This window comes from Rhinopithecus bieti, unplaced genomic scaffold (genome assembly GCF_001698545.2).
Source record: "Rhinopithecus bieti isolate Rb0 unplaced genomic scaffold, ASM169854v2 scaffold_13710, whole genome shotgun sequence".
NCBI classification, from domain to species: Eukaryota; Metazoa; Chordata; class Mammalia; order Primates; family Cercopithecidae; genus Rhinopithecus; species Rhinopithecus bieti.
The window spans coordinates 226298-251400 of NW_016807962.1; the positions used below are offsets into that span (position 1 = coordinate 226298).

The 25103-nt window shown below is 41.4% G+C and overlaps 1 protein-coding gene across 3 annotated transcripts in view; it reads right to left on the bottom strand.

Annotated features, from left to right (window-relative positions):
* Positions 1–228: 228 nt before the first annotated feature.
* Positions 229–25103, bottom strand: part of MRRF (mitochondrial ribosome recycling factor) — a 69083-nt gene continuing 44208 nt past the window's right edge. For 2 of the 3 annotated variants that reach the window (XM_017884230.1, XM_017884229.1), the window contains 2 exons: positions 11800–11959; positions 229–2955 (listed from right to left, as the gene is read on the bottom strand). In XM_017884230.1, coding sequence (XP_017739719.1) covers positions 11816–11959 — 144 coding nt within the window. In that variant the 3' untranslated portion in view covers positions 229–2955; positions 11800–11815. The remainder of the gene's footprint in view (positions 2956–11799; positions 11960–25103) is intronic. The other variant, XM_017884231.1, reaches the window with a different exon arrangement.

Below are 25103 nucleotides of genomic sequence, written 5' to 3' on the forward strand. Positions count from 1 at the left end.
TGTGAGAATTTCCATACTCAGCGTTTCTTTTTGAGAGAGGCTGTAGGAGACAAGAGATGGAGAATGAATTGCTCCAGCATTACTCATTATATCCAAACAGGTAGTCTCATTCTTGTCCCTGTCACCACTGCAGCCCTGACACACAGAGTAACAGAGAAACTCTTTGATAAATGTCAACTGAAATTGAGTAATCAGCTGAAAGCCATTTGCTGAGCTGTCTGACTGCCCTGGGCTCGAGGTTTTCCTTTATTCATTTATCATGATACAGCTTTGGCCAACATACACACAGGAGAGAAACTGTTGACATGTGGAACCCAAGTACAGAAAATCTTTCATTTTCCTCCCTGCCTGTTCACCAAATAAGTTTTTGTTTATTTAAAGACTACAGAGGATTTGGCTGTTAAGAACCAAATGCCTTTGGAGTGGAGTTACAACATAATTTATCATTTCCTCTGTTTATTAAAAAATCCTGCATCTTTGAGAAGCACATTTGCAGTGAGTGGGGGATTTCGGCCACTCATGAAAGACTGTTGCAAAGCCCCTGTCATGTGACTTACCCCAATAGAGGCTTCCTAATTTCTCTATCTATCCCTGCTCTTCCCCCAGCTGACTTCTAATCGTGTGATGACCACTTAGGGCTGGTGAATGGGGTTAGAGAACAGGTAAGTGGGGCAGGAGACTGTGTTAGTTTAACTTTGACCCAATTTTGACCTTGAACCCTCACTGCATGTTTCACCAGTGTAAGTAAAGGGGGAAGTGCAACCCTTATTGCCTCCAGCAATGAGAAGTTGGATGCTGCTTCGAAAGAACTCAGCCAGGCCTTGCCACCACCAAAGTGGGCTCCATTCTGAAGGCAGACACCTTGCAGAATTGGAATGAACTTCCTACTTTTCCACCTGAGAGATTATTATAGACAGCAATTTAGTTCAGTGCACTATGTACTCCCTCAAAACAGGGGCCATATCTTACCCATTTTTGTATTGCCAGTACATAGTACAGTACCTGACAAACAATTGGTGCTCACTAAATGCTAATGAAGAAAGCAGGACAGTGGTTCCTTCCAGATTGGTGAGGTGCCACGACAGTGTGAGCCCAGAGAGGGCATGGAAGCTCCACACCCTGTCCTTCTCCCTAAACCTTGCCCTGTGTACCTCCTTCATTGGGTTGTTCAGCTGTATCTCTTATAATAAACCAGTGAATGTGTTTCCCTGAGTTCTGTGAGCTGTCCTAGGAAATTAACTGAACCCAAGAAAGTCAAGGACTCTAGTTTGTATTTGGTCAGTCAGGAGTATGGGTGGCCCAGATTTGTGACTGGCATTGAAAGCGCTGGCAGTCTTGGGAGATGGAGCCCTCAACCCGTGGGATCTGACACTATTTCCAGGTAATGTCAGAAATGAACTGAATTATAGGATACCCAGTTGGTGTCTGCTGGAGAACTGCTTGGTGTGCGGGGGAAACAAACACACACCCAGTCACAGAAGTGTTCCATGTTGAGTGTGAAAGTATAAAAGGAAAAAAAGTTTGATTTTTTCCTTTTACATTAGCACATCAGGCCTCAATTTGAATGCCAGCTCTGCTACTTGCTAGCTATGTAACCCTGGACAAGAAACTTCACTTCTATGTAAATAACACTGACAATGAATCATGAAAACCTTCTACCACTTATCGGCTTTGCTTTGTTACTTTGGGCAAGTTACCTAATACTGTCAAGACTTAGTTTTCCTATTTGTAAAATGGAGATAATACACATCTCTTAAGTTTACTGTCAAGATTATAAATAATGCCCAACTCATAATGGCTATATTAGGAATAAATGAATGAATAAAAAATAATTGGAGGGAAAAACCTAACAACCCAGCATCCGAAGATAGGCCACAATAAACCACTTGTCTGTCAACAATGGGCAAGCCCTGGGGGAAAGGTGTCTCACTGCCAAATAAATGTTGAGAACAAGTACAAGAGTGGAAAATGATAGAAGGACAGTGTTAAGACCAGAAAGCAAAGAAGTCAGCATTTTCTGGGTAGCTACTATGTGCAATTTATTCACAATACAACATATGGCTGCCTACTATGCTCCAAGCATTACACAAAGTTCTGAGGATATACAGGCTAATTAAATGCAAAAAAAATACTTAAGAGTTCGTACAAAGCAGTAGACTATGCCATGAGAGCCTGTAATGAGGGTCCTAGGTTAGAGGGGAAAGGAAGACTTCCCAGAGGATGTGATATCCAAGACAAGGCCTGATAATAAACAGGACTGGCCAGGTAAGGAGGGGAAGAGAGATCCAGGCAGAGAAAAGAGCATGTGTGAAGATGACTCCGAAGCAAAACTACTGTTCTGGGTGCTTCACATACAGATCCTCAGTGATCATCAATCCAGACCAACTCTATTCTTTCCTTTGTGGTTGTTATTCCTTCCAATTTATTTAGATTTTATTGTTTAGTGAAAATGAGCCTCTAGTAAAGTGTCCAGTCACAGGTGAAGGCCAGTATCAGCCCAAGCAGAATTTTAAAATGGGAACAGAGCCTAATTATTTGAAAAGGAGGCTCCTAAGATGAGGAGCAGGTGGTACTAAGCCTGCCAATGGCCTCAGTCCCTTGGCGACATCAAGTCAAAGCAAAAGCCTGAGTAAAGGCCCTTTGCCAGCAGCACGTATTTTCTGACAGTCACCCATGTCAGAAGGCTGAGAGCAGAAGGAGGAAGAGAATGAACAAGGCTGAGTGTTCCACTGGAAGTCTGGGCCTCACAAGGACAGCCTTCTGTCCGAGTGGTGACAGTCTTCTGTGTGGATGGGGGAGGAAGAGAGGTCCCAATGTGCCACCCATGGGATCCAGCAGAAACTGGGCTCTGGAGTACTGCTGGCCCCCAGTGGACTTTCATCCAAGGAGTTCTTTGGTCTTCACTGCCAGATGCCTGTCCAGTTCTGCCACTGTGTCATCAGCCATTTGGCTGATCTGCAAGAACACAAAATGAGACAGCCTGATTAATGGGGCTGGAAAAGGGTAGGGGATGAATATTCCAGAAACATGAAAAGATTATGTGAGAAATAATAATAGTGACAAAAGTTCACATTAAGTAACAGCCAGGCACTGTACTCAGAACTTTATACTTATATATTCTTTTTAACTCCTAACAGCAAACCCATAAGATAGATACTATTATTATCCCCATTTTGCAGACAGGAAAACTGAGGCATTTAGATTACTTATTCAGGACACATAGCTAGAAAGCTGGAATGACAAAATTTAATCCACAGTATTTAGATTCCACAGCCCAAAATTCTTAACTAGTAATCTACAATATAGAGAAGCTAGTCTTATCTGTTCCCTAATGAGCCTCTAGAATTTCCTACACCTCAAATACTTTGTATATAAAGCCCTCATACAAATGATAAGAAGAATATTAAGATCCCAATAGTTAAGTGGAAAAAAAAGCCTTGAAAAAAAAAATGAGGTACATCTGGTTAACAAACATGGAAAACAGACATCAAAGAAATGCAAATTAAAACAAGATACAATTCAGCTATCATAGCAAAATTTGATGCTGTGGTTTTTAATTACAATATTCAATGCCAGCAAGCTATGATGAAATGGATAAGCTCATATATCACTGATAGAAATTCAGATTGATGCAAATGTTCATACCATTTAACCCCAAAATCTCTCAATTGGGAAATTATCACATGAACAGGATCTGAAAAATTTTTCTGAAGTTCTATACACAAAGATATTTATCCCAGCTTTATATTTAATAATACAAAAATTAGAAAATCTAAAGTTATAGAATGGGGAAGTAGTTGAATACATATAGTCATTAAAAATGGTTAAGATTTTCTACTTCTTAAGGATAGGGTGTTAATATGAGTAACATTCCAGTACATATTATGGAAACATGCTCACATTATCCTTGAACTGAAGAAAAGCAGGACACAAAATTGTGTATATACATAGTAGAAATGATCTCTAAAATATGTAAACAAAAAATTGTGTATTTTTAAAAGCTGCAAGGAAACTTGTCAAAATATTAATAGTGGTTATATTTTAGTGATGGGGAAGATAGGTAACGTATCGTTCATGTCCATCTCTGTCACATCCAGCCTAGGACTTAACACATATCAAGTTCTCAGGAAAAACACACTAAGTGAATAATTATTAAAGTTTTCTGTGCTTTTCTATATTTTCCAAATTTTCTGCAATAAACATGTACTCCCTCTAAGAATGAAAAACAAAACACAATACAATATAGTAGCTGCTGCAGCCTCCTTCCTATGTCTAAAAGAGATTGAAAGCAGGAAGCCTTAGGCAGGAGGCTTTGAGGGCTGCAGCATGGTGCCAAGGATCTGCATGCTCAACAGCATAGCGGCTGTTGGACATCTTTATTTGCAGACCACAGGCCTTGGCTAGGAATTGAGAACTAAATGCACTAAAAAGGGTAGAAACTAAAAAGGATTTAGAGCAATTGGTCCCAGGCAGGGAGGTGGCCAGGCTCTCACCATAGCAACAGTTGTACATTTTTTCAGCTGGAAAAGCAAAGCACCTGGGGGCTGCCACACACTGCAAGAGTGGCTGGACTCAGAATGACAGTTTGGTCCCTCCTCACTCAGCTAGCCACAAAGCCTTGAGATGCTTTTGCCCCTCTGTGGCTGCCTTGCATGGGGTGTGGCATGGTGCCCAGCAGTACTCCAACACCTGCAGGCTGGCAGCCTGGGACAGCCAGGAATGATGGCTGAAAGCCTCCTCTGGAAAAATGGCTTTGAGGGTAGTTTGGGGACAAGGATGGGGACTGGGAGGAGGGATAGTACTTAGGGTAACAATTTGATAACATGGGTTCTGGGTGAAATTAGTGGGGTGAAAATGTGTAGTCACATTTTCCCACTTTGACTCTCAGTTTCCTCATCTATCAAATGAATATGCAAGCACATTTTAAACTGGTTATTTGCTATTTCATGTTACTATAACTTTTCCTATCACTTCCTGACTTCTTTCCAATTAATTAATGAAAATAGGGCAGGTGTGGTTGGTGGCTCACACCTGTAATCCCAGCACTTTGGGAGGCTGAGGTGGGAGGATCACTTGAGCCCAGGAGTTTGAGACCAGCCTGGCAACATGGGGAAATCCCATCTCTTAAAACAACACAAAAAATTAGCTGGGCATGGTGGCATATGTCTGTAGTCCCAGCTACTCAGGAAACTGAGATGGGAGGATAGCTTGAGCCCAGGAGGTGGAGGATGCACTGAGTAGAGATGGTGCCACTGCACTCCAACCTGGGCAACAGAGACTCTCTCAAAAATAAAAAAAATTAAAAAAAATTAGTGAAAATATTTACTAACATTTTACCATAGTACAAGCATAAGGTGTTCTTGGGGACAGCCTGCCTATAAGTTCATCTTTTCTACCTTTATCAGACGTCTTAAAATAATGATGATTAATAGCAACAAGGCCAACAACAGCTTCCACTTACTGAGTACTTACCACATGTCAGACACTTGGTTAAAACTTTACGAGCATTATTGCACACAATCCCTATAACATATGAAAGACTGTTATCTCTCTTTACCATATAATAAACATTATTTAACTTGACAGTTGCATAGTAGGAATGCAAGTGTTTTATCTTCTATTACTTCATTCAAATCCAACAACCTCACCTAGCCTCTATAAAGTAGGTATAATAGGTATTATCCCCATTTTACAGAGGAGTAAATCAAGGCACAGAACGTTAACTGATCTGTCCAAGATCATATAAAAAGTCAGTGGTTGTAATCCCAGCATTTTGGGAGGCCGAGGCGGGAGGATGAGGTCAGGAAATTGAGACCATCCTGGCTAACACAGCGAAACCCCGTCTCTACTAAAAATACAAAAAATTAGCTGACCATTGTGGGTGGCTGAGGCAGGAGAATGGGATGAACCTGGGAGGCGGAGCTTGCAGTGAGCCAAGATTGCGCCACTGCACTCCAGCCTGGTGGATAGAGCCAGACTCTGTCTCAAAAAAAAAAAAAAAAAAAAAAAAAAAAAAAAAAAAGTCAGTGGTGTGGCTGAGCCAGGAACTCACCCATCTTAATGGCCAGTTTGAGGCTCTTATTCCCCTTTGGAGGGGTCCCATAGCACCTGGCCAAGTCCTTCCTCATTCCAGACAGGTTGTGTTAGGGACATTGAGAGTCAATCCAAGTTCTACATTTAAAGTCGCAAGACTGGGGAGAAGAGAAGGATAAAGAAATAGGGCGAAAAATTACTGAGGACCAGCCACCATACTAGCCACTTCTAAGTATGTAGCATCATTTGGTCCTCATATCAATCCTGTGCTCCCACTTTGTGGATGAAGAAACAGAGGCTCAGAAAGATGACACCATTTGCTGACGTTAACAGCTAAGAAGTAAAACAGCCAGGATTTTAATCTAGGCCTGTCTCACTCCAAAGCAAGAACCCCTGCCAATATAATGCGCTGCCTCATAGAGATTATAACATCGTCATCATTGTTATCATCATCACATTTGCTACTTACAAATTCAGGAGAATGAAAGGCAGGAACAGAGAAGGGGAATGGCAGGAGCATGGAGTACACTCCTGGGGCAGGCCTGCCTACCAGCCATCCTTCCCGAGGCCTAGCTCAAAACCCCCACTGCCTTGCCTGGACCAGCTCCCTGCCTGCCACCCGTCTGCCAGGAGCCTCCTTTAGCTCTGCTAGCACCCAGCTTTGCTCATTTCAGAGCAGCACTGTTTCTCAGGAAAAGGCAGCAGTGAAAGGATCTTGGCCAGAGTTACTGGTGGTTTCTGCCAAGTACATTAATGTTCAGCAGGCGCACTTATAGCAAACCAAAGCCAAGGTGAAACAGCAGGCTGGCAGATGTCAGAGTCCTGAGCGGGAAGACCCCGGTCCTTCTTCAGCAAAGCTTGCCTGGAAGCGGGCTTGGGAAGTAGCGGGGGTGGGGGAACAGTTGAGGAAATCTGAGGGTCAAACATGACTACAGGGATAGAACCTACAAATGAATCATTTCATTCTTATTTTTATTTATTTATTTTTTTTGAGATGGAGTCTTGCTCTGTCACCCAGGCTGGAATGCAGTGGCACGATCCGGCTCACTGCAATCTCTGCCTCCCGGGTTCAAGCGATTCTCCTGCCTCAGCCTCCCAAGTAGCTGGGACTACGGGCGCCCACCACCATGCCCGGCTAATTTTTTACATTTTTAGTAGAGACAGTTTCACCGTGTTAACCAGAATGGTCTCGATCTCCTGACTTTGTGATCCACCTGCCTGGGCCTCCCAAAGTGCTGGGATTATAGGCGTGAGCCACCGCGCCTGGCCTATCATTTCATTCCTATACACCAAAATTAAAGAAGCATTTTATAATAAAGCTTTAAAAAATCTGACCTCAAAAGATTTTGAAAATTAAAAAAGATAATCTCATACAAAATAAAATCCAAATTGTTTATAATCCCATCTTCTGAAATGACCACCTTTAATATTTTGACATGTATAAGCTGCCAACCCTATGTACATGTGACTTTCCTTTATAAAAATAAAATCAAACTGCAGTATAATCTACCTTTTAAAAACAAATTCCAAAAAAATTTACCATGTCTATAAAATATTTTGTAACTTTCTATGTAGATTTTAATGAATATAAAACAATTTACTTCCCACAGTCAAAAATTTATAGACAGTTTCCAGTTTTCTACTATTATATATATCAATGAACATTTCTATAAATAAGGCTCTTGATTATTTATTTTGGGCAAATTCCTAAGTCACTAAATCAGAATTGTATGGATTTTAGTGTATATTATCCTCTAGAAAGGTCATATGGATTTATACAAAGAATAACAATCTTTAGAGTGTGAAAATAAAAGCAACACTTCCCAGATAAGCAACATTTTCAGCTCAGATAAAAAATTCTAGGTTCAAGTGTTAGGGGTTATAAAAGGCAAATTAAATACATATATACTTTAAAAACACAGTAGTATGTACCAAGAATCTTATAAAAAATATGCAATCCCTCTGTACAGTAATTCCACACTTGGGACGTTCCAGTCTATTCTAAGGAAATCTCAACAAAGATACAGAGATATATATATACTCACTGCAACCTTACAACAAAAAAGTTTAAACAAACTAAAATGTCCAAAAAGAGGGCTTATGAAAGTGAACACCACAACATCAACTATTTAACAGCCATCAGAAAGAGTTTTACAAAGAGTTTTCAAGACATGAAAATGCTAATGCCTTTGAGGTCAAACAGAAAATAAAAGCTGAATACAAAATTGCATATATACTATATTTTCTCAACCATGCTTAAAATTATGTAGTTTTTGTTTTTTTTTAAGAAAAAAAAGGAAAAAAGAAATATTCCAAAATGTTAAGAACGGTTGCCCTCCAATGTGGGATGGTAGGATGAATTTTCCCCCATTGTTTTAAACAGTCTTCTGTACTCTATATTTTCTCCAATGAACATATATTACTTTGATAATAAGGAACAAAAGTAAACAAAATTTTAAAGCTGTCTGATGAAGCAACAATCAGCCATAGCCTTGTTTTATATCTTTAAAACCATGCATGCGCGCATACACACACACACACACACACACACACACACACACACCCCAAAAATTCCAGTTTGGGGCCTTCTGACAGCAGAAAGAACACCATGAAGTGTATATAAGGCTCTCTCCTATTCCAAACTTTTAACTCTATGACAGTAAATGAAGTTATTAACTATCCTGGTTAAGAATAAACATTTAGCTGGGCACTCACGCCTGTAATCCCAGCACTTTAGGGGGTTGAGGCGGGAGGATCATCTGAGGTCAGAGTTCAAGACCAGCCTGGCAAACATGGTGAAACCCCGTCTCTACCAAAAATACAAAAATTAGCAGGGCATGGTGGCACGTGCCTGTAATCCCAGCTACTTGGGAGGCTGAGGCAGGAGAATCCCTTGAACCCAGGAGGTGGAGGTTGCAGTGAGTCGAGATTGCACCACTGCACTCCAGTCTGGGCAAAAAAAAAAAAAAAGAAAAGAATATACATTTAAATAATATTATTTTTTGAAAGATGTCTATAATATATTGTGTCATATAAATAGTATGATACTTTTTCTTGTTTCGAGAGATAACTTGAAGTTCTACACTAAAATGTTAACGATAGTCATCTGAGTGATGAGATTTCAATTATTTTCTTCATTGTTTTAACAGCAAAACTAATACAGCTATTTTCACTTTAACAAAAATCAACAGTAAGAAGCACTAAAGAAAAATTCTAATCTGAAGAGGATGGCGAAAAGCCAGTGCTAATGAGTGAAGACTTCCAGCAAGGTCTTTGTCAAGAGGGTTTTATCAAGAATGCTTGTTATCTGATCATTCTTCCTCTTTCAAGGAGCTGTGGGCTCTGGTCCCTGAGGTAGAAGTCCTGGCTTGCTGAGTGAGGAGTGCCTGGTAGGCCCTGGTGGTCCATAGGCTTACCACCAAGAAGCAATGACAAGGCAAAGCAGTGAAGAAATCCCCTGGGAGAAAGACAAGGAGCTGGCCCAGCTGGAGTCAGGGCCCAGACTATTAACGAGGCCTGGTCAGTGCTCAGGAAAGGCCCGCCTAATCTCTGAACCTCCTCTTTTAGCTGATATAGGGAAAGAGGAGGGCAGAGAGATGGCAAGGAGGGGAGCTCCGAGGGTGTGGGTGTCAGGTACACTAATGGTGCTTTCTAGCATACCAAGGAAACCATCCAAGGCAGAAATGACCAATCCTTTTTTACAGAAAACAGACTCCAAAGAGTCAAGCAACTTCCCCAAGGTCACAGGACAAGTGTAGAACAATCTTCTACGTCATTATCTTCTACATGTGGTTTTACAGAATTACCTGAGAGCTTTTAAAAACTATACATTCCAGCTGGGCGCACCTGTTATCCCAGCTACAGGAGGACTACTTGAGCCCAGGATGACAAGACCAGCCTGGGCAACATAGTGAGACCCCCATCTCAAGAAAAATAAATTAATAAAATTAAGTAAAATAAAAATATACATTCCTAGGCAGAGCTACTGTATCAGAAAACGTATCAGAAAATGCAGGAGTAGGGCCCAGGAAGCCACCTAAAATTCCTCCCCCAGGTGATTGTTGTGGCTCTCCTACTAGCAAATTGCTAGTAAAACTAGCATTTTAACTGCTGATGGAGGAAAAGGGGAGCAGCTAGTCAATTTATGGACTTCTTCAGGGGTCCCACTAAGGTTTCTCCTTGCTTCTCGCTTCTCTCTTCACTCCCTACCCAGCCCACACGCCTGTTCAATCTCCCTAAAATAATGCTTTATCGTGGATGAGGAGGCTTTAAGGCCTATCAAACCCTTTATATTACATTGAACATTACTAATTCTATCTCTACATCTTTCTACAGGTGCCACTCAGGTTCAAGTCACCATCACTTCCTGGTTGGATTTCTGCAGCAGCTTCCCTGGTCTCCCTGCCTCCAGTCTTGCCCCCTACTATCTGTTTTTCACCTGGCCACCATAGTCATCTTTCATAAACATAAATGTGCTCTCTCCATCATCTAAAAAAAATCTTTCAAGCGTGTCACTGTAGGAGAATCACCTGAGAAGGATTTAAAATACAGATTCCTAGGCTCTATCGCAGATTCACTGACTCAATCTCTGGAAATGGGGCCCCAGATACCTGGATTTTTATAAGCTACCCAAGTGATTATGGTACTTTGGTAGATTAGATGTTGTTCAGCAAATATTCACTTCTTTCCCCAGACCTCCATAAATATATATATTTCCTTGTACCAAAGATATTGAGCTTGGCCCATGTGACTTGCTTTGGCCAATCAAATATGAGAAGAGTAGGTGTTTAAAATGTACTTGAGTGGTTGGGCTTATGATCGTGGCATCTGCTGTTACCATGAAAAACGGCCCTAGGAAACCTGTTGGCTCCGGAAGATTAAGAGATATATAAAGTAGATTTGAACCCAATCCAAGATCTGGAGTCAAGCCCACTGAGTCCAGCCTCAAACAGCTACACCCCAGCTGGCCCATGGAAATAAGAATAAGAAATAATGCTTTGATATTGTCGATCACTGAGTTTTGGGGTAGTTGTGTACCATTACTGTGGCCACATATGACTTATATAGTCGTACAGTGTGAGAAAGTCTGTACATGTTAACGTTCAAACCCCTAAACCTGGTGTACGAGACCTTCCTTCTATTATCTAGCCACTCTGTTTTCTTTATTCATTCCCTAGTCTTATCCTATGTTCAAACCCCCATGATCTAACTGAATATTGTTTTTATATCACCATACCTTTGTACATATGGTTTTACTTTTCCCCCTTGTCACTCACTATTTTACTCCAATAGCTTAAGACTTATTCAAGTGCCACTACTCAGCACACTGAGAACATTAAGTGCTCACTTCTCAGCAACCAGAAAACCAGACAGGAGAACATTAGTGTAGAGGCTCTGAAATCAGTCTGCCTGAGTATGGATCCGATTTCTACCAATTTCCAGCAGCGTGGTTTTGGGCAAGTTATTTAACTTACTGGAACCTCAGTTTCCTTACTACCTACCTCATAGTTTTGTAGTGATGAGGGTAAATGAAGTAATATAAAGTGTTCCGCACAAAACCTGGCACACAATACAAGTGTCTTATCCTCCTCTATGGATCCCTCTGAATCTGGCCTTAGGCTAAGCCCAGAACAGAGACTCAGTCAATGTTGATAATGTGAATGAAAGATCAGAGGTATTCTGTTTTAACTGTCCTCACCTCAAACATGAACAAAAGATTCCTTGCACTGAATACATAGATACTACTACATCTGTTGGCAATAGTACCTGTTTCTCTATTAGCCTAATGGTGTCCTCCGAGACTGTATCCTTGGATTTCTTCAGCTTGTTCATTGCGTTGGTGCGAACCTTTCGTAAAGAGTCTTTGGCCTTGTTGGTGTTCTGTTTGGCCAGTTTCACCAGCATTTCTCTGTGCTCTCTGGTTACTCTGATAAAAGACAAAAAACATTCGACAAAATCATCCTATACATTAACTGCTGGCCAAGAATTTAACATCACTCTGTCAACCGGTTTGTAACTTTCCTCTCTGTGGGCTGAACTCCTGGAATTTCCAGGAGGAGGAAAACACATGTAAAAAGGCTTTAAGTTGCCCAAACGTGGGCACACTGGGTTTGACTTTGTATAAGGTACCAAACTTCCCAGTGAGAGAACTGGGATTCAAATCCCAATATTTCTGACCTGTATTCCTTCTGCTACTCTTGTAATCTGTTTCAAGTGAATCATGCACTGCTGCCATTACTTCTGCTTCCAGGCAGAAAGCTCTTCATAGTCAGTAATATGAAGCTTGGGACTGAAAAGGACAAAACCACCAAGAGCCCATGTTTCATTTAAGGAATTGGCTGAAGCACTGATAACAAAGAAAGGAGTGACAAGAAAAGAGGCTGGGAAGCCATATCACAGAGAGTCTTGTAAGATTACAAACCATATATTACAGATGAAGAAAATGAGGCCCAAAGAAATTTGGCACCTTATACAAAGTCAAACCCAGTCAAACCCAAGCTGGCCTGTCACAAAAGCCAATGGTCTTAGTATGACAACATTCCTCTGCCCCCCCGGGTCCTAAAATGGACATGCTTATGCTTCCTGACCCTCAAATCAACACGGTTCTTGCTCAAGAAAGGACAATTCCAAGTTCTGGGTACATGTTCAGTGTGGAATAGTGATGAGCAGCTGTTAAAGATTTAGTAACATCTACCTTATATTTTCTCTGCTGAGAAAAAAAGAATTTTGAGAAAGAATAAGCTCTGAAGGGAACAGTTATATTTATGTAAATCCTTTTGGATTCAGCTATTTGAAGGTATTCTCAAAATAACAATGAGTCTAATTACTACTATTATTAACCCCCCCGTGCCACATGAGTACTTTAAGTATGTTACTTCATTGATCCTCACAACTCTTCAAATGAGGAAACAGGCTCACAGACGTTAAGTGACTTGCCCGTGAGCATGAGTGAGAGAACTGGGATTCAAATCCCGATCTTTCTGGCCTATATTCTTTTTACTCTTGTAATCTATTTCAAGTAAATCATGCACTGCTGCCATTACTTCTGCTTCCAGGCAGAAAGCTCTTCAAAGTCAGTAATATGAAGCTTGGGACTGAAAAGGACAAAACCACCATGTCAGGAGTTTAGGGATTTGGATCAGATCTTGTTACTTTTATGGTTTTTAATTCATTGAACAAAAATCATGCTGACATGTTTAGGTCTCTTTTTTGTTCTGCCAAAGCATATGTCAGTATAAGGAAGGAACACGAAAATTAAAACTTGATCCACTGATTCAAAAAACTTAATCCTGCTGAAATACTAAGAGAAGCAGAAAATAAATGAATCTAAGCCTTTAAGAAACCTCATAAACTTCTCCAGAAAGAACATACTGAAGTATTTGAATATTGTATTTCATATAATTTCAAATAGGTATCTCACTGTTTAGACAACACTTAATAATAAAGAAAAAAAATTATCTGATCAACTTTTCTTTTCACTACACTGTTATATTTTAAATGGAAGAAAAAACATACATTTAAAAAACATAAAATGAGACTAAAAAATCCTTAAGAATTAAAGGCTACATAAAGAAAACAAAATCATAATATAGGTAATTTGGCCTTAATAAAATGTATTATTTTGTATTTATTAATGCAAATGTGACATTACCACACTATTAACACCAGTTTCCACATGTAATAGTGTCCAATCATTGACATTGTCAAAAATATTTCCATTTCAGGATGCAAAGAGGCAATAATCAGAAAGATACTACAAGGAAATGGAGAGAGGAGTGCAGTGAGAAGGGGGAAAGGGAGGGAGGAAGACAAACCATGCTAGGCACAGGGAGGGCTGAGAGGGAGAAAGGCATGTGTGTGCTGGTTCAGGGAACGGAGCTGAAAAGAATCTAAAATACAAGATCAGAAGCAGTCAGGGTGATGGCAAGGCACTAGTTTTGAAGTCAGACAGACTAGGTTCATACCTCTATCTATTGCTCAGAAATTGACTATCCTTGGGCAAGCTACTTAATCTCTGTGAGCCTCAGTTTCCTTATCTCTAAAATGAAGATTTAAAAAGACACCTTACCGCAGGATTAAGAGAAGCAGACACAACAGATAAAGTACCAATAAAGAGAGCAGCATATATAGTAGCCTTGAATAAATGGTAGCGTTTATGAATGTTTTAATCAAACATGTTTAATTACTTCCTCATGAAACAATCACAGCACATCTGTTTTAGAAAAGAAACATATTTTATTATGGAAATATTTTCATTCTTTTCCAAATGTGATTAATACATCTGATCATCTCCACCTTGCATTCCTGGGGTTCTGTGAGTATACATTAGAGTTTGTGTTCCAGGCTTCTGAACTCAGCTGGTTAGTTCTGAGTACCCACTTTAAGTTGATATGCATTCACTCATCAAGCACTGGCTGAGCCTCCTATGCTCTGTGCCAGATCTTGGGCCAGACCAAGGAGCTTCAGAAGAGGCAGACCTGGCCCATCTTTTCCAGAGGCTCAGACTAGTGGTGGAGACAAACTTGTCAGCCACTACTTAGAAAGAGGATGACTGCTGCTAGGATGGAAGGATGGATCTCCTGTGGGAGGAGCATACAGAAAACACAACACTTCTATCTTGAGATCTGGAACCTGCCTTATGGATGCACAGTAACTTGTTAGCTGCAGAAGAAAGCAAAGTGCATTTTGGGAAGCACAGTGGGAGATGTAGCGGAGGGAGAGCATGAAGTTGAAAAGGGTACATCCCAGTCAAATATATTCTACAGGCCTGGAGTTTTCAAATTCTTCTTTAGCCACAAACCTTGGCTCCAAAGAAAACTGAGGCAGAGACCCCATTTGTAAAGCAGATAAAAAGAGACTACTTCAGTTGAAGAGGAGGAGGGGTGGGCTCTATCCCAGGCCACAAAACTCAGCTCCGCCTCCACTTCTGGACCTGACACTTACAGGCTGAGTGACCCTATGCAAGCTATTTAAACTCTCTGAGCCTTGATCTTCTCATTTGGAAACAGAAATCAAAACCAAACAAATGAAACAGAACCTCCCTTTCAGAGTTATTGTGAGATTTAGATGAGGTAATACATGGAAAGCATCCTGTACAAAGCCTGATAGAGAATAAACACTCAGGAAATGTAAACTGTCTCTGTTGTGGTTGGTTACAGTTTTGGAAGCCGTGAAGCATCTTCAAATAATGAAGAATCTATTCATGAAAGTTTTTAGTCAACAGAGAAATGACAGAGCAAAGATCTATGCTCTGACAAGATGACTTTTTGAGATCTCACTGGTAATTTAACATCTCACAGACATTTTAAAATCCAAATGCTCTCAGAATGTAGCCCTGAAATTTTTTCTTTTCAATATTCATTAATTCAATCTATAGCTTCATTCAACAACTACTTACTAGGCACCTACTGTAAGTTACTCATTATGACAGAAAAAAGGGAGATAGCATTAAATACACAGGCGTTTACCATCTGGCAAGGAAGGCAGTCATTACACAAACACATACAAATTAATGAACAAATTACAGTGGTAATATGCACCATAAAGTCATATAGAGTTCTATAAAAATAATTAAGTGGGGAAAGGAGTCTGACCAACCTTTCTTTGTGGGACCCCAGGAACTAAATGTGGAGATACTGAGGCTAAGTGATATTTAAGTTGCATAAGAGTTGGGGGGATAGTGAAAGATCATTCTCACCAGAGGGAATGGCATGTGTAAAGAATATAGCTCTTATAGGATGAAAAAAAGTGATAGTATTGAAAGAAGAAGGCAAAGACTATCCCAAAAGAGAAGGCTGGAGAGGCCAGCAAGTGAAAGGCTTTGTAAGCCCTTCAATGTCACAGTGGGTCTTACTAGATCCACTGACAGCTCAACAAAATATGGTATAAGCATATAATGTTATTCAGCCTTAAAAAGAAATGAGAATGTGATATGTGTTATCACATGGATGAACCTTAGCATAAAAAACACTTAGCATAAAAAACATTATGCTAAGTGAAATATGCCAGACTCACAGAGACACATATTGTATGATTCCACTTACATGAAGTTCTTAAGAGTTGTCAAATTCATAGAGACGGAAAGTAGAATAGTGGTTACCAGGGGCTGGGGGAAGAGGGAAGTGGGGAGTTGTTTAATAGGTAAAGAGCTTTGCAGGATGAAGAGCATCCTAGAGATTGTTTATACAACAATGTTAATACACTTAATGCCACTGAACTGTACACTTAAAAAATGACTAAAATACAAGCCTGGACAACTTAGCAAGACCCCATCCCTACAACACACAACAAAATTAGCCAGGCATCATCATATGTGCCTGAAGTCTCAGCTACTTGGGAGGCTAAGGCAAAAGGATCACTTGAGCCCAGGAGTCTGAGGCTGCAGTGAGCCATGATTATGCCACTGCACTTTAGCCTGGATGAGACAGCATGACCCCATCTTTTTTTTTTTTTTTCTGGAGCTGGAGTCTTGCTCTGTCACCCAGGCTGGAGTGCAGTGGTGCGATCTCGGCTCACTGCAACCTCCACTTCCTGGGTTCAAGTGATTCTCCTGCCTCAGCCTCGTGAGTAGCTGGAATTAGTCACAAGCCACCATGGCTGGATAATTTTTGTATTTTTAGTAGAGACGGGGTTTCACCATGTTAGCCAGGCTAGTCACAAACTCCTGATCTTAAGTGATCCGCCTGCCTCGGTCTCCCAAAGTGCTGGGATTACAGGCGTCAGCCACCGCATCCGGCCTGGCTTTTTCTCATTTGGAAACAGAAATGAAAAGAAAAGAAAAGAAAAGAAAAGAAAAAAAAGACTAAAGCAGTACATTTTAAAATGTATATTTTACATTAAAATAAGAAGAAACTTGATCAGATTTTTAGTTTGTGTAGACAGCAATATACAAACCAGATCTAAATACATGGCAAGAGTCTGACCAGGAGCCTCTAGGTAGGTAGACGGGGAGCTCAGGATCCACCCTTTTGCAGTTTCTTGGCTGGGTGAGGAAGCCTTTTCCGCTAGGGTCAGAGAGCCTCTAGCACAAGGCAGGGGTTTTGGCCGAGCTGGCAGGGTCATACTTTGTTTGTACAAGCTCCACCAGGCAGATCTTCCAGTAACATCCTGGATGGGGCCTTCCTGAAAATTCCTTGAGCATGTTCCTATGAACAATAAGCAGAGGGCATGCCCCACTGCTAACTCACACAACAGAGAATCCCACTGACTGAAATGATACTTCCTATTGTTTCAATGAGAATGTGACACATGTACAAAGCTATACACCAGGTGTGTATCAGAGGAAGTCACGCTCAGCTCAGGTAATGACAGCAAAAAAGTTGTAAAGCAACAGACTCGCAACTTCAGAAGGCTCTTTGGACACTTAAAGGGGGCTTTAAAATGTAGAAAGGACATGGTTTAGGGCCAAAAAGACCTAGGCTGAAATTCCAGCTCTGCTACTTGTTAGCTTCAGAACTTTGAGTATGCTATTCAACCTCTCCAAACTCAGTTTTCTCCTATACAAAATGGGAGTAAGAATATTACAGAGGGTGACGAGTTGATGGGTGCAGCACACCAACATGGCACAAGTATACATATGTAACAAACCTGCACGTTATGCACATGTACCCTAGAACTTAAAGTGTAATAAAAAATAAAAAGAAAAAAGAAAAAAAAAAAAGAATATTACAGAGGGTGGAAGCAAGGATTAAATGAAATAATGGGGGGCAAGTACTTGGCGTGCTATCAATACGTATGCACTGTAAATGCTCAACAAAGGACAGCTGAGTTATTATTCTTACTACAGAATCTCTAGGACTTGGGGAGAATAGGATGTGAGCAGTGAGAGAGAAAATGGTCACAAAAGACTTTGCCACTTGGAGCTTAGGCAACTGAGGGGATAGTGAGCACAGAGAAACAGAACGGGAACAGAGGAGAGCAGTAGGCAACGGGGAAAGCGGGGGACATGAATTCTGCTCCAGCAGCTGTAGGGAGCAGGCTAAGGGAGAAGGAAGCTGCACTTTCAATGAATGGCATATCAAGATACATTCCTGACACTGCCACTGACAGAAACCTTGCCACCTCTTCCCTGGGCTTACGGGACTCCCTCTACGGGAGCATGGGCCTGAAATCAGCAGCACCATGTGCCTGCTACACTGTTTGCTAGTGGGAGCTGCCCCATGCCTTGGGGCTGCCGGTCCTGAAGGAAATGTTTTTGTTTGTGTAGCCCAGCCAGATTTCCTATGCTTCTAAGGACACCACCCTCGCCTCATCCCACTAGCCTGTTTTACATACATTAATGCATCATAAAGACATTAGTTCTTCTGTAGGTGTCCTTTTAGCCCAAGGAAATCATACATTTTGGAAGGACTTCTAACACCAGTAGTAATTTTAGTTCTCTCTGGGGACACAACTGGGCACCTGCTTTCAAAGGAATATTCTGTGACTGATGCCTGGTTAAACCAGACATACCCCCGAAAAACACAGCCCAGTCCAGCCTGACTGAATGAGAAAGGAGGTTGCGGTCAGGGGTCACAGCTCCACATTCCCAGCTGAGTGGTCTTAAGTCACTTGTCTTCTCTTTCCCTGTCGCCACAGAAGGATGGAAGCCCCAGTTTTGGGGTAAGTGGACATAACTCTTGCCTCAGCTCTATCATACATGCAAAAAAGCACAAGTTTGGTGGTCAAAGCAAACCTGATTTCCAAATCCAGCTCTGCCACTTATAAGTTGAGTACCTGTGGACTTTAATTTTTCCTCTCTGAATGCAAGGTTGTCAGGTGAAGCACGTAAGAGAACAGTCTCTGAAGTCAGACTGTTGGGGCTTGAGGTCCAGATCTATCAGTTTTCAGCTTTGTGGCCCTGGGCAAGTTATTTTACCTCTGCATCAGTTTTTCCATCTGTCAAATGTGTATAATACTATTTACTTAACTGTTCTCTTCTGTTCCCATTCAGTCCCTCTTACAACAACTTAATTATTGTGAGAATTAAACAAGTTAATAAATGTGCTGGTACATGGGATGTACTCAGTAAACATTATCTGTTATTTCCTCAACCATCAAGTGCAGAGGGATGAGGGAGGCCGTACAGGATTTTTCCAGTGTTATGAGCAAATGAGAAAAGATAGCTAAATGACTTTGCATATATAGGTAATAAACTATTTTAAGTTCTCAATAATATTATTAATAAAAGTAATTGTAATGTTTCCTACTAGGGGAGAACACAGCATAGTGGCTACAAGTCCAGGCTCTGGAGAAAGATAGCCTGTTCTTTCACTTATTAACTGTGTGACACTGGGCACAAAAAATCCCATTCCTCTGTGACTTAGTTACTTCATCTGTAAGACAGAGATAACATACTGATCTCAAAAGGATGTTACAAGTATATTAGCTAATACATAAATGGCACCTGGAACAACAGTTGGCACAGTGTTCCAGAAACAATGATTACATTATTGCATACTTACTACATGCTAGGCTCTGTTTGAGGGCCTAGGAATACAGCAATGAACAAAACTGACAAAGCACTCAAAGCACTCACATTCTAGTGAAAGCGAGACAGACACAGTAAACAATTAAGCAGATAAAATGACACAAAGTGTATGAAGAAAATAAAGCAAGAGAAGGAGATAAGGAGAGACCACATTGTTATCATGGTAAGGCCCACTTACATTTGCCCAGCCACCTGACCCCAATGTCATCTGCTCCCCTTCAATACTAATAATAACGATAACTGTTGCAGAGCCATTTCCCTGTGTCAAGTTCTGAGCTGATGCATTCTCCATGTATTAGCTTAGTAAATCTTCATAACATTCCTGTGACATTAGTGGCATGAGTACCTGGGTTTTACAGATTAGAAAGTGGACAGACTGGGCAACACGGTGAGACCCCATCTCTACAGTTTTGTTTTGTTTTGTTTGAGATCGAGTCTTGCTCTGTCTCCCAGGCTGGGGTACCGTGGCATAATCTCGGCTCACTGCAACCTCCGCCTCCCAGGTTCAAGCGATTCTCCTGCCTCAGCCTTCTGAGTAGCTGGGACTACAGGCACGTGCTACCATATAAGGCTAATTTTTGCATTTTTAGTAGAGATGGGGTTTCACCATGTTGGCCAGGCTGGTCTCGAACTCCTGACCTCTGGTGATCTACCTGCCTTAGCATCCCAAGATGCTGGGATTATAGGCATGAGACAGTGCCCAGCTACAAATTTTTTTTTTTTTTTTTTTTTTTTTTTAATTAGCTGGGCATGGCGGGGCATGCCTGTATTCTCAGCTACTTGGAAGGCTGAGACCAGAAGATCCTTGAGCTCAGGAATTTGAGGTGGCAGTGAGCTATGATCATGCCACCGCACCCCAGCCTGGGTAACAAAGACCGACCCCGTCTGGGGGGGGGGGGGAAGTGGGAAGTGGGGGTTCAGACAGATCAAGTAACCTGTTCAAGGTCACACAAAAAGTTCTTGGCAGACATGGGGTTTGAGCCCAGTATAGCCTGACTCCTGAATTCCAGGCCTTCTGCTCTGTTTCCTCTCTTGTTGGTGCTAGACAAATCTAGCAACTATTCTTACCAGTGGTGGTAATAATAGTACTACTCTCACATTAAGACCGGCTTAGATATATAGTTCATGCTACTCCCCGACACGTCCAAGAGTAATGGGGAGAAAGAAGAGAGGGAATTTATGGAGGAATAGTGATCTGATCTATGGTAGTCAACTGCTAGGTACCATAAATAGGTGCATGATACAAGGCATGGAGAAGAGAGGACGGGCAGGGACAAGAGAAACCTGTCCTTTTGTTTGCAATTTTTGCGTAAGTGTTGGTGGCAACTTGCTCTTCAGCCTATTCTCCACTTTTGATTCTTGACTGAACGTCCTTGTGTGCTTCAATTGGTACATCTACGCTGGGAAGGAGCCCCATTCCACACACTTGGGACCTGCAATAGCAAGATGCACTCCTAAAAAGCCACAGGCCAGGTGGGAAGCAACACTGAACACAAGACAGGTGTTCAAAAACTGCATGAAGGCTTACCCAGGCCTGGAAAGTAGAAGGAAACAGTGTACTGGAACAAACCAGGAGAATGAATGGCCCTGCAAACGCAGCAATGGCAAGCAGGCAGTGGGAATAAAAAGGCTAGAGCAGCAGCTGCAGTTGCTCAAACGCAGTTTGTGGCTGCCCCAGCCCAAGTCAGGTCATGAGGCATTCATCTTTGAGGGTTTTTTTCCTTCAATATCCCTAAAGGGGTGTGTGTGTGTGTGTGTGTGTGTGTGTGTGTGTGTGTGTGTGTTATGTAGAAAAGGGTATTACCAGTATTTCCTGGAATGTGCAAACTATAGACACTACTCTGTAACAAGATCCACAAGGCAATATAGCAGCTAGCACAGGCAGGCCACAGAACTGAAGGGAAGTAGGTTTCACGTCGGCAGCCCAAGGAGCAAATGTGATAACATGGTAACAGCCCGGGCTTTGGAAACAGACAGATTAAAGTTCGAATAACGGCTCCTTCACTTACTAATCTGTGACCATGAGCAAGTTACTTAAACTTTCTGATCCCTAGTTTCCTCCTCTGTATTACATCCATCTCAAAAGGGCATTTCTGGGCAGCAATGCGATCACCATGAAAATACGTACACAACTTTCGGAGGCCGAGGTGAGGATTGCTTGAGACCAGGGGCTCAAGAGGAGCCTGGGATACACTGTGGGACCTCATCTCTACAAAAAATTTAAAAATTAGCCAGACTTGGTGGCTTGTGCCTGTAGTCCCAGCTACTCAGGAGGCTGAGTGGGAGGATCGCTTGAGCCCAGGAGGTCAGGGCCACTGATTGTGACTGTGCCACTGTACTCGAGCCTGGGTGGCAAAGAGCCTGTCTCAAAAAAAAATTAAAAAGTATACAAGATATTAAGTCAAAGCAGGGAAAAAAGCAAGTTGTGGTATTGTAGACATTTCATCCCACTTACGTAAACTAAATATATATATATATATTTACGTTTGCATATTCGCATATTCATCCTTTGAAATCTGGAAGGATACACTAACAATGGTTACTTCTGGGAAGAACAAATGGGGAACAATAAATGAACTTTTCATTATACTTCTGTAGGATTTGAATTTTGTGATAAATGTATGTTATTTTGCAATTAAAAAAGATGAAAGTCATATATCTGATAGGAGTCTAATATCCAGAATATATAAAGAAATCTTGTAACATAAGAACAAACAATCCAATTATAAAATGGGCAAAGGACTTGAATAGACATTTTTCTAAAGAAGATATACAAATGGCCAAAAGCACATGAAAAGATGCTTAGCACCATCAGTCATCAGGAAAATGCAAATCAAAACCATAATAAGATACCACTCCACAGCATCTAGGATGATAATCACAACAAGTGTTGGCAAAGGAATGGAGAAACTGAAATCCTCGTATATTGCTGGTGGGAATTTAAAATGTGCAGTCCTTATGGAAAAGTTTGGAAGTTCCTCAAAAAGTTAAACATGGAGTTACCATATGACCCAGCAATTAACTGGTCATAAACCACTCCTAGGTTTATATCCAAGAGAATTAAAAGCATGTTCACACAAATGTCCATAGCAGTGGTATTCATTTAACAGCCCCAAAGTAGAGAAAACTCAAACGTCCATCAACTGAGGAACTGATATATAAAATGTGGTATAGCCATACAATAGAATACTATTTGGCAATAAAAAAGAATGAAGTACTGACACGTGGAAGAACCTTGAAAACATTATGCAAATAGAAAGAAGCCAGTCACAAAAGACCACATATTGTGTGACTTCGTTTACATAAAATGTTTAGAACTAGGAAACCCACAGAGATAGAAAAGTGGATTATTAATAGCCCAGAGCAATCCCTAGGAGAAGGTTCTGGGGGGAAAGTAAGGAGTGCCTGCTGATGGGTAGAGAGTCTTTTTGGAGTGATGATGAAAATTTCCTAAAATTGATTGTGGTTACAACTGGCTGCACACCTCTATGAATATATACTACTAAAAACCATTGAGTTGTACACTTTCAATGGGTGAATTATATTTCAATGAAGGTGACAAAAATGCCATATGCCTATCTAGTTCTCACCATTGAACAATACTTGTATCCTAGGTAGAAAGCCTGATGACAGGCAGCACGCCTCACGGCAGTAGAGACAGACAATACTCCCCCACAATAGTTAATAATCACCATGCAGGCCAGGCGTAGTCTTATGCCTATAATCCCAACATTTTGGGAGGCCGAAGCTGGTGGATCACATGAGGCCAGGAGATCAAGAGCAGCCTGGGCAACATGGCGAAACCACGTCTCTACTAAAAATACAAAAAAAAATTAGCCGGGCGAGGTGGCGCATGTCTGTAGTCCCAGCTACTCAGGAGGCTGAGGCAAGAGGATCGCTTGAACCTGGGAGACGGAGGCTGCAGTGAGACGAGATCATGCCACTGCACTCTAGCCTGGGCAACAGACAGAGACTGCATCTCAAAAAGAAAAAAAAAAAAAAAATCACCATGCAGAAAAGTCATAGAATACTCAGTAACAATGGCTAACCTGATCATGACAATTTAAAAAATAATATTAACTCTCATTTATTGAATTTCTTTCCTTTCTTCACTGGTGTCAAACCTATACTGCTGTCTAAAGGTTCTCCCTGTCTACTCCTGTTCTCTTCTCCCCTCTATCCTTCACAGGAGTTTCTCCCAACAAATCTTCACAAAAGTAAATATTCTTGATCCCATTTTCAAGTGAGGAAACCAAGGATCAGAGAGTTGAAACAAGTATCCTAAAAGCACAAAGCTCTTTCTCCTGGTTTTCTTTTTAGAGTTTTAGTGACTGTCACCTTGCCTCCTGCAGCTGTCAACTGCACCTCTCCCTAGCTACACAGCTTCCCCTCTGCATTTACCTCCACCTAGGGACCATCCTGCCCTGCCTCACCCAGCTTGATCTCCCTGGAAAAACTGGGTCATCATTCGTGAGAAACTGCACATCAGCATATGAGGGGCGGGGGGAATAAACACCTGAGAAAGAATTTAGGCTAAGGAACTATAACTCAGGGCTTTTTTACTGTTATCCAGCACACTCCCTGGTCTCAGTGGCATTCTCCTTCCTATCAACTTGGAACAAAGTCTGGGGGAAAGAGCCTAGTCTAGCCATAAAGTTTATCATCCCCAACAATGCCCAGAGGAAAATGATAATGGCAATTATCTGATGATCTTGAAGCTTTAGGAAGCAGTTCAGTGGGCTGAGAGTGCCAAGGAGAGTCAAGGCTTCTTGCCTTTATCAGGAACGTAAAGAAATTCTCATGCCATAAGCAGGACTAGTCACTAGATTTTCTTATTTGGGATATACCTTCCAGGAGGTCTTGCTCACACATAACTCATATTCAAAGAACAAACCAAGTGCTTATTAACAATCAAACTACAGTATGTCCGAGCAACTTAAATTCCAAGATACTTCCAACATAATGACTCAACTCCTCCCATCGGTAAAAATGGAGGAAAAGACAGGGGAAAAAAAGAACATGGGGCTTCAGGAAGGTGGTTAGTGAGGAAGAGAAGAAAGAAGGGCATTAAGGACTAAAAGAGAAATCAGCAAACAGAAATAAAATACTACTTATTGGTTTTACTCCCAAAAAATCAGGAAAAGGACATTTCCAAGAACTCCTTAACGAGGAGGATTAGATAATAACAAATACTCTAAGATAAAGGAATTAAAATTTAAGTACCTATGATATGCCAGGCCTCACACTATGAGCTTCATATATAACATCCTATTACTCTTCAAAACCATAGATACCATTCCCATTTTACAGATGAGACTGAAGCTTCAAAAAATTGAGCAACTTGCCCAAGTTCACTGCAGTGGGCATGAAGGTATGCTGCTCAGATCACCCTCCAGGAGAACCTGCTGTGAGGGGCACAGATGCCTGACAACTTCCAGGCCCCACACCTTCAGATCCACTGTGACATTCCTGCTGAGATCACATCAAGGCCACATCCACTGTGCTTCTCCCAGTCAATGACCATGCATGGCAGAGGTACTACAGCCAGGTTCTTATGCCTAAATGGGGCTGCTGTAGGGGCAATCTTTGCTCAGGAATGCCC